Source organism: Rhagoletis pomonella, unplaced genomic scaffold, assembly GCF_013731165.1.
Source record: "Rhagoletis pomonella isolate Grant_MI unplaced genomic scaffold, Rhpom_1.0 Rhpom_scaffold_00015, whole genome shotgun sequence".
Taxonomy (NCBI): domain Eukaryota; kingdom Metazoa; phylum Arthropoda; class Insecta; order Diptera; family Tephritidae; genus Rhagoletis; species Rhagoletis pomonella.
In genome coordinates this window covers 1,878,895-1,889,336 of record NW_023458569.1, presented here as the reverse complement: position 1 = coordinate 1,889,336, position 10,442 = coordinate 1,878,895, and the positions used below count along the sequence as shown (strand labels likewise).

The 10,442-nt window shown below is 43.2% G+C and overlaps 1 protein-coding gene across 1 annotated transcript; it reads right to left on the bottom strand.

Annotated features, from left to right (window-relative positions):
* Positions 1 to 8,552: 8,552 nt before the first annotated feature.
* Positions 8,553 to 9,788, bottom strand: LOC118749332. Its single transcript, XM_036484128.1, has one exon. It carries the CDS (start codon positions 9,786 to 9,788, stop codon positions 8,553 to 8,555), a length of 1,236 nt encoding a protein of 411 aa, XP_036340021.1.
* Positions 9,789 to 10,442: the final 654 nt, after the last annotated feature.

Genomic DNA, 10,442 nt, shown 5'->3' with positions numbered 1-10,442 from the left:
TAGCGCACATAAATTTCTATAATAAAAATAGCATATAAGAGGCTGCTAATATATCTATTTTAAATTATAGTTAAGTCTTTAGTTAAACTTTACTACAGATAAATTACACTCATAAAAAATATTCGATTTTGGGCAAAAACTCCAAAATGTTGTGTGGTAATTACATCTATTTCAAAGTGAAATGACTTCAAAGTTTATTTTATTTCATTTTCGTTTATTTATTTATACACAAATATGACATTGTCTTTTATAGTGTTGTACACAAGGCGAATTACATGTATTTTGTTTTTGCTTTGGCGGCATAAACTGTCAAAATCTGTAAGAGTGTGTGTAGAAATTCAAACAAAATTTTTCAATTTGATATCAGAAGCCGTGCGGCGAAACACATACACAAAATCAGCTGAGCTAGTAACACCACCTTATATTAATTCGCCTTGGTTGTACATAAAAGTTAAAAAATTAAAAAAATTTATTAGATTATAAATTTGAGGCTTTTTTAGCCAAACGTTCAAAAATTATAAATTTGAGAGTTTTTAGCCCCTGGTACGGCAACCGAATTTTTAGAAATGAGCAAAGAAGATGTATAACTATATTTAATAATATATTTATTAGTTTTTTCCTTATGCTTTGTTGAAATTTAAATAAATTTTTCAGTTATCTTCATCTTTATTATCGTCTTGTAAATTCCAGCAAATATTTCTAATACTTTATTAAATTTCCAGACTTGCCGTTATCTAGTGAAATCTCACTTGTAGAAAATAAGCTCGATGCTTTCCATAACTCCATGTGAATATGTCATTGAAATTACATTTTCTGCATTGTCATATTGAAAAATTCGCCGAACAATCACCAGCGGAATCAGACGAATAAGGTGAGAGATTTCACCAGATATCATCACGCCTGGAAAATTTGGTTTAGTGGAAAGAACTCGATGCTCTACATCAGAGGTTCCCAACCTTTTTCTTCTTGTAGACCCCTTCCAAAATTTTTCTGGTTTTGGTGGACACCCTTCTGCTATATTTCCCAAAGCTCGTCCAAAAATGTAAAGATTAGATCAAGCGATGGAAATTTGCATCACGGCTGAGCCCCAAATCTAAATTCGGAGTGGCAAAATTAAAAATTGTATGTTTTCTTGTGTTCTATTTATTAAAATATTGTGATAACACACTTCTTCTTCTTCTTTTTTGGCGCTGTAACCGCCTAAGCGATTTTGGCCGAGTTCAGCAAAGCACGCTAGTTGTTTCTCCTCTGTGCCAACTGACGCCAATTGGAAACGCCAAGTGAAGCCAAGTCCTTCTCCACCTGATCTTTCCATCGCAGTGGGGGCCTCCCTCTTCCTCTGCTACCACCAGCGGGTTCCGGGTTGAATACTTTCAGAGCTGGAGCGTCGGTGTCTATTCGAACGACATGGCTAAGCCAGCGGAGCCGCTGTATTTTAATTCGCTGCACTATGTCCATGTGGTTGCAAAGCTCATACAGCTCATCGTTCCGTCGTCTGCGGTACTCGCCGTCGCCAACGCGTAAAGGCCCGTAAATCTTCCGCAAAATCTTTCTCTCCAACACTCCAAGAGCCGCCTCATCGGATGTGGTCATTGTCCATGCTTCTGCGCCATATACCAGCACGGGCATGATGAGTGACTTATAGAGCGTGGTTTTTGTACGTCGAGAGAGGACTTTACTCCTGAATTGCCTAATCAGTCCAAAGTAGCACTCGTTGGCACGAGTGATTCTGCGTTGAAATTCAATGCTGACATTGTTATCGGTGTTAATACTGGTTCCCAAGTAAACGAAATTCTCTACTTTCTCGAAATTGTAACTGTCAACAGTGACGTGGGTGCCAAGGCGCGAATGTGCTGACTGTTTGTTTGATGACAGGAGATATTTCGTCTTGTCCTCGTTTACCACCAGACCCATGCAATTTGCTTCCCTATCCAACTTGGAAAAGGCAGAACAGACTTCGCGGTTTTTGTTACCGATGATGTCGATGTCATCGGCATAAGCCAGCAATTGCACGCTCTTGTAGTAAATTGTTCCTGAGCGGTTCAGTTCTGCAGCTCTTATTATCTTCTCCAACATCAGATTAAAGAAGTCACATGACAGGGAGTCGCCCTGTCTGAAACCCCGTTTTGTGGCGAACGGCTCGGAGAGGTCTTTCCCAATTCTGACGGAGCTGGTGGTATTGCTCAACGTCATTTTGAACAAAACCGTATGAGTTTTGAGGGGATGCCAAATTCAGACATAGCGGAGTATAGGCAACTCCTTTTAGTGCTGTCAAAAGTGGCTTTAAAGTCGACAAATAGGTGGTGAGTGTCGATCCTTTTCTCGCGGGTCTTTTCCAAGATTTGGCGTATTGTCAATACCTGGTCTATGGTGGATTTGCCAGGTCTAAAGCCACACTGATAGGGACCAATCAGTTGATTGACGGTGGGCTTCAGTCTTTCACACAATACGCTCGATAAGACCTTGTAACCTATGCTTAGAAGGCTGATCCCGCGATAGTTGGCGCGAATGGCGGGGTCACCTTTCTTGGGGATTGGGCAAAGCACATTTAAATTCGAGTCGTCGGGCATGCGTTCATCTGACCATATTCTGCACAAGAGTTGATGCATGCACCTTATCAACTCCTCGCCGCCGAACTGGAATAGCTCAGCTGGCAGGCTGTCAGCTCCAGCAGCTTTGTTGTTTTTCAGCCGAGTTATTTCTATACGTACCTCGTCATAGTCAGGCGGTGGAACGTTGATTCCGTCAGCATCTACTGCGGACTCGGGTTCTTCTTCTCCAGAACTTTCCGTGCTGCTACCATTTAGTAGGGCGGAAAAGTGTTCCCTCCATAATTTAAGTACGCTCTGGACATTAGTTTCTAGGTCGCCATTATTGTTTTTACAGGAGTACGCCCCGGTCTTGAAACCTTCCGTAAGTCGCCTAACTCTCTGGTAAAATTTTCGGGCATTCTTCCTGTCGGCCAGCATTTCAAGCTCTTCGCACTCACGTATTTCGGCCTCTCTCTTCTTATTGCGGCAAATACGTCTCGCTTCCCCCTTCAGATCCCTATAGCGGTTCCACATAGCGCGCGTTGCGCCCGATCGCAGCGTGGCCCTGTAGGCGGCATCTTTTTCTCTGCAGCTTCCTGACACTCCTCATCGTACCAGTTGTTCTTTCGGGCTCGCTGAAATCCGACTACTTCTTCGGCGGCGGTACTTAATGAGTGGGAAATGTGGTTCCACTGCTCGCATATGTCGGTTTCTTGTAGAGTGCTCTCTGAGAGCAGGTGTGAGAGTCGAGTAGCGAAAGCACTGGCTGTCTGTTGTGATTGCAGCTTTTCGACGTTAAGCTTTCCTTGCATATTTGGGCGCACATTTTTTGCTGCACAGAGGCAGGTGCGTCTCATCCGAGGCTTTGCCTTGCTTCTTCACTGGAAGTGGATTTTACGTGGCGGGTCCCAAACCCAGCGCACAACCCATTGCTGGGACGGGGGTGGTTTCGCAACCAAATTCACGTTTATATGCGAGCCGCCTGCTCCAAGCAGACACCCGCTTGCAGCCGCACCTACTGGTGAACAGACGCTGCAGACTTCAGTGAGCCCTTAAACCGAATAAGTCGGAGTGGCTCCACCGAAGCTCCCTCTCTTTCTGCCACGCACTCACTTGCAAGTTTTAAAAAACAGAGCTCTTGGTCTGAGGAGTCACATGTTTTAAGAGCACTCCGATCGCTAGCGTTATTTATATTCTCGGTTATTCATGAATTTGCATGTGGCGTATTTGTAAAATAGTTTATTTGTGTTTTTGTATGGCATCGCTTTTATTTTTATTGCTCCGAGTTTTAAAGTGACGCGAAAAATATTTATCACTCATTGAGTTTATCAAGGATGAAGATTACTGAGTTATGAAAGCTAGATAAGCAAAAGAGACAGAACGCTCTTTTGAGTGGCATGGATTTTGGCGAACTCCGTCTTAAAAAACACTTTTTTTTGTCGGAACCAGACACAAAACAACGCGTACAGAAAACAGTACTCAGGACTACATGCCGTCCATTGTCCCTCTTAATCATTGTTAAATCTGCACAATTTACTGGGTGTCAAAGATTTCAGATGTTCGTCTCTCAACACATCGCGGCCAAATGTCTTTATACCTAAGTCTTGCAAAAGTGGGGCAGAAGCACATTCAGAGTAAAGCAAGATGGTCAAATCTCTGCCGTCAGCAATTTCTGCCTCGTTCCACTCAGTGTTATGCCAACATACGTTTCTTTTCAGTCTGTAGGTGGCATTTAAGGCTTCCCCACGTATGAAGACACAAAGTGATGGTAAGTGCAGCAGTGTGTCAAAGGTAGGGATGTTGCGAAAGTGGAATTTTAGACATCTGCGGATGCGAATTTGTAACAGCTAACATCCGCGGATGCGGATGCGAATGCGGATGTCAAGTATTTTTAATAAACAATTAGAATCTAGCATATTGGCGAGATCGTTTTTTAAAAGCCCTTTCAAGCCAAACCTGATGTGCCAGGTTTTTCTAAAGCTTTTTAAAAGAATTATTCATTCTCATTCCTTTGGCTGCTTCAGAATTTGGGGAATCTGTAACTTTATCAGCGTTTTTGGATTTTAGTTTTTGTAATTCTTTTTTAATACTTTCTTCTGCAACTGCTTTGAAAAATTTGTGCTTATAGCGAGCTAGTAAATAGGTGGATATGGAAAATAAATTATTACTGTTTACCAGGAAGGAAAATTTTGAGCAGAATTCTGTTTTCAAAGTCGTTGTTGCCAGCCGAATCGGATCAGAATATTGTTATTTAAAAAAAAAGCACCACGTTTTTTATAAGTACCTGAATCTCAGATAGTAACGCAATTCTTATCTAATTAAAGGTCAGACCTATAGCTTTTTAATTATTTGAGCATCGATTCTCTTTATAGCCAGACCTTGATCATTTATTCTGGAAATCACTATTGAAGAAGCTTACTCTTTGACTTTAAATAGCAAAGGAACAGTTTTACCACAGAAGTTTTTAGTCAAGGACCCAATGTATATCCCTGTGCAAAAAATATTGCCCGCCAAGTAAACAAAATTACTGTGTAGTCAACGAGCCTTTTCGTTGGCTATTTAATGCAAAAAAAAACGCGACCAAGTTCAGATTCAAAATATAAATTTATTTGTGCCAAAGATGAATGCAGTCGAGCTCGAAATAGCCCGTGCGTTCTGCGATGCGATCAAAAATGCGAATGCTCCTGCCTTGCACTAGAGCACAAAGTCCACCAAAGTGTGGAGAGCGCGGTGGAATGAAGCGCCAGTCTATGGTATTGGCAAGACAAAATTCATGAACAGCTTGCACATGATTGTCGCTCAAGAATAATCGTTTTAATTCAGCCATCTCATTCTTAGCGCCGACAAAATTAGTTGCATTGTCTGACCATATACGCGTGGGGCGACAACGCGTTAGGATGAAACGCTTTAGTGCATTTAAGAATGCCTTCATTGACAAGTCTGCTACAAGCTCCATGTGCACAGCCTTCGTGGCGAAGCATATGAATATGCAGATATAACATTTTATTGGCTGCTTTTTCGAATTTCATTTGTGTAAAAGAATGGCCCACTATAATCAACGCCTGTGACCATAAATGCGTAAGATGAATTCACTCTATCTTCCGGAAGGTCAGCCATAATGTGTTCCGCTAAGTGCGGTTTAGCTCGAAAACATAAAATGCATTTGCTTACAGCGCTCGAAATGGTTTTCCGCCCACCAATGAGCCAATACTGCAGCCGAATGCATGCTAGTAGGGAGCGAGGACCCGCGTGTAAGTTGCACCTATGAAAATGCATAATGATTGCATGAGTGATAGGATGCCTCCTAGGCAGTATGACTGGATGCTGTGCGTCGAAGTCGAGCGCCGAGTTCTTCAGTCGTCCACCCACACGAAGCAGTCCATAACTATCGATGAATGGTGAAAGCGACGGTATGCAGCTGGATGCTTTCACACGTTGACCGGCTTGAAGGCATTTGAGGTCATCTTTGAAGTGGACCATTTGGATGTTGCACAGAAGTAATTTTGTGCCATGACGGAGGCAATCAACAGTCAGTCCAGAGATCCTCATGCGATGCTGAAACTTATAAATGTAAGCGAAAACATGTTGTAATTTTTCGAATGAGTTGACAAGTTTACATCTAAGCATTATATCGATGGGCTCAGACGTGGCGACCAACACACTTTTGCGCACCTCCGAAAGTTGTTTGACTATAACGCAAGACTTCGGCCATTTAGTTTTATCTTCAGCTAAGAAGTCCGGTCCATGAAGCCAAAGCGTCGATGAGGTCCCTTGGAGTTGCTCCTCTAGATAAAATATCAGCAGGGTTTGACTTCGTAGGCACGTAGTGCCATTCCATTCCCGTAGTCAACTCCTGTATAGTAGCTATGCGATTATATGTAAAGATTTGAAATCTTGATGGTTCGTCGCATATCCACAATAAGACTACAGCTGAATCGGACCAACAATACTATCGGCACGAGAAAAATTCCATTCGAGCTATTTCATGCATGAGTTGCGCCAGCAGGGTGGCGCCGCACAATTCCAGCCTTGGAACCGTAAGAGATTTTAAAGGCGCTACACGAGATTTTGAACATAGTAAGTGCACCTGCTTTCTTTCCTGTCTGACCGACACAACATAAACACATGCTCCGTATGCTTCGATGCTGGCGTCGCTGAAGCCATGAACTTACCAGGTGATCTTCTGTTGATTTCCCAAACGAGGAAACTTTAGTTGCGGTATGCAACCAAGATCCGCGCACAAACTAAGCCACGATGACTGTAATGATGAAGGCAAGCTTTCATCCCAGTCGAGCTTTTCTTTCCAAATTTGTTGAAGAAATATTTTGGCCTTCGAAATGATAGGGCCAATGAGACCAAGCTGATCGTAGAAGCGAGCAATAGTTGACAAGATGGAACGCTTACAATGCTTTGTTGCAGACTGCATTGGTGAAAACGCAAACAGTAGACAATTTGATGCAGGGTCCCAAGTAAGGCCCAGTGTCTTTGTGATATCGCTTCCATCGTCGAACTTAAGTAGTGTTTCACTTTCATCAGCCGGTATCCCCTGCAGCAAATCAGGATTATCGGAGCACCACTTTCTCAGCTTGAAACCTCCCTTTGCCAGCAAGTTTGTAGTTTGACTCATGATTTCCTTAACTTCTTGAAGAGACTCCCCACCTGTAATAAGGACGTCGACATAAAAATCACGCTTTAATGTTTTCGAGCCTATGGGGTGCGATGGGTGTTCGTCAATGGCTAACTGATGCATCGAACGAATTGAGAGAAATGTAGCTGGCCTTGTACCATAATTAACTGTGTCAAGTCTAAAGACTTGAACTGGCTGCTGCGGGCAGTCACGCCACAAGATGCACTGCAAATAACTATCGGACTCTGAGACCCGCACACAACGATACATCTTGCAAATATCGCCCGTCAAGGCGACTGGAAAGGTTCTAAATCGAAGCAATGTGTTGAACAACTTAGGTTGTATGGTGGGTCCTATCATAAGCAAATCATTCAATGAGTACCCAGAGGATGAAGCGGCGGATCGAACACCACGCGGAGCTTTGTAGTTGTGCTGTCCTCCTTTAAAACACAGTGGTGTGGTAGAAAGTACTTACAATGCCGCAGACTGTCTGTGCTAACTAGCGACATATGAGGGCTATTCGCGATCCGGTGCAAATGGCCTAGCATCATTGCATTGCAAATTTGTATTGCAAATTATTTGCAATACACAAACAAAATACACGCATTTGCATTTGTCATGGCTTGGCAAATTTGCAATACCGAAAATCGATAGCATAAAAATGCTATGCATTGCATTCATAAACAAAACCAAAGCTGATGCACAAAAATTGTTTTGCAAAAGCTTTACCATGACAGTTTAATAAAGGTCGCTCACAATCCATGGCATATTTCTGCAATTGCATAAATTTGTCAGCTCTTATGCACCAAATCGCGAATAGCCCTATGGTTTAAAGCCAAGTACTCCTGCATGAATGCCGTATATTGTGCCTTCCGCTGTGGGTGGCGCTCCAACTTTCGCTCTAGATGGAGAAACCGACGAAAAGCTTGCTGATAAGAGTCACCCCAAATATCAATACTAAATTTTGCAGGTAACCGAACCGAATAATTCCCGGTAGGAAAGCGAACATAATTGGCCTTAAAATGGGCTTCGCACTCGAGCTCCTCCTTGGAGTATTTGGCGCCAGATTCACACCAACTTTCAACCTCCCAAAAACGACGTACCAGTTGATCGATTTGAACATTGGATTTGCTCTCTATATCAAGCGATGACTGTGCGGCCAATGTCGCTCGACTTCGCGACTGCAATTCACCACCTGTTACAACCCACCCTAACCTAGTTTTCTGCAGGAGAGGTAGGCCATGAGCTAACTTTATTTGACCAATACATAAAAGATTATAGAAGAGACTGGCTCCAATAAGCATATCTATTCGTCGCGGCTTTAAAAACTGCCGATCAGCCAAACGAATATTCGAGGGAATATTTCAATGAGAAGTATTCAAAGTAAGACTCGGTTAATAGTTCGTAATGTTAGGAGCAACCAACGCTGTAATGCAAGTGGAATACTCCGAATTTTGAGACTGAATAACAATGTTGATAGTAAAACCATCAGAGGCGAAGTTGGCATCACCAAGACCCGATACACATGTGGTAGACTTGGTTTTGCGCAACTGCAATTGATGAGCGAGACGGGATGTAACAATATGCACCTGCGATCCGGAGTCGAGCAGTGCACGACATGGCACCCATGTATCAGAGTTGTTCTTTACATTGATTACAGCAGTGGCCAGAAGCACAACATTAGGACTGAGATTCTGGGCCGATGTGGCAGCTGACGGTCTTTGTGCGATTGCAACCAAAGAGTGATGTGCCACTGAAGTTGAAACGGTTTGCGAAGGGTCTTCCGATGTTACTTGCGAAGGTGAGGTACCCTGCACTGCAGAGGGAGCGCTTTGTGATTTAGTGGAGTCAATATGTAATAGGCTGTGATGCTTGGCTCCGCATACACGACATAAGCCAGCATTGCACGTTCGAAGTTGATGGCCTTTTCTGAGGCAGTTTAAGCACAAGGCCAGTTTCTTGGCCTCCTCAAGACGGAGTCGTGGCGACAAATTTGCAAAAAGCGTGCATGCATATATAGCGTGGTCTGTGCTGGCACAGAAAACACAGCCATTGGGTGAAGCGTTAGTAGTGATAAACGATTTTCTACTATGGTTAGTGATTCTACTGTTTTTTCCCACCTGAGAGCCACTCGTATATGCTGCCATAGAGTGTCCTACGTTCTCCAGTTTTTGACAACGCTTCTCCAGGAAAGTTGTAAACTGCTCCCATGAGGGTATGAGATCCTCCCACTTGGTCTGCGTAGCACTGTCAAACTTCTGCAGATGAGTGTCCACGATTATGCACCCTGCTATTTGCTCCGAATTTCCAATAGTCTGTAATGCGCGAAGGTTTGCATTTACCTTGTCTGATAACTCCCGAAGCTTCACCGCTGACGAAGTGTCCATCCTTTTGATGCCCATAACCTCAGTGATGTGTGCCTGGAAAATAAGACGCTTATTGTTAAATCGTTTGTGAAGCAAATCTAAAGCCACAGCATAATTGTTGCCTGTCATCTCCAATGAACGGATTGCATCCTGCTCTGGGCCCTTTAGAGATGAACGTAAATGCTGCAGCTTCTCGACATTCGTGAGATCAGGATCCTTATCTATGATACTCGTAAACATTGAGAAAAAATCGGTGTATTCCATGTAAACTCCGCTGAATGTAGGCAACCTGAGCTCAGGCAAGCGTGGTAGAATAAGATGGCATTTGAGACTGACGCTTACGAATCTCATGCCGTATACGAAATCGCAGTGAAAGCAGTAGCTCTTCGAAGTTTGTACGCAGGGTTCCTCCGATTTCATCAAAATCTAGTTCCTCGAGGCTGCTATGGGCTAAGTTAAACGTGTTGGAAATATGTTCGAGGCACTCCAAGCGTACCTTTAAATCCAATTCGGTGAAGGAATCAACACTTTCGCCTTCGATTGCCCGCTCAATCGCTTGCGCTTGTACCAAAATTGATTCCGCCTTACGCTTGTAATAAATCACCATATCCTCAGGTGACAGCCGAGAAGCTTCCTTCGGTGTCATGGTACAAATCTTAAAATGCGCGCACCCACGAGCAATAATGTATGTATGATTGGTGACAGTTAAACTAGCGGAACAAAAAATCGCGTGTTCCTGGAGCGGTACTTATGTGCTTAATATATATTTATGTATATTATGTGTCCAACGGATCGAAATAGCGCGACACCAGCAGCGGTATATTTGCACATATTAAAATATATTTCAGCAAGTATATAAAACCGAACGGAACTCCATATGCAAGTAGCGGTTTGCTCTTAAGTTTATACTTATGTAGT

Excerpts from the sequence above, each read along its gene's own strand:
- LOC118749332 (XM_036484128.1), bottom strand. The coding sequence starts at position 9,788 with ATGGAATACACCGATTTTTTCTCAATGTTTACGAGTATCATAGATAAG.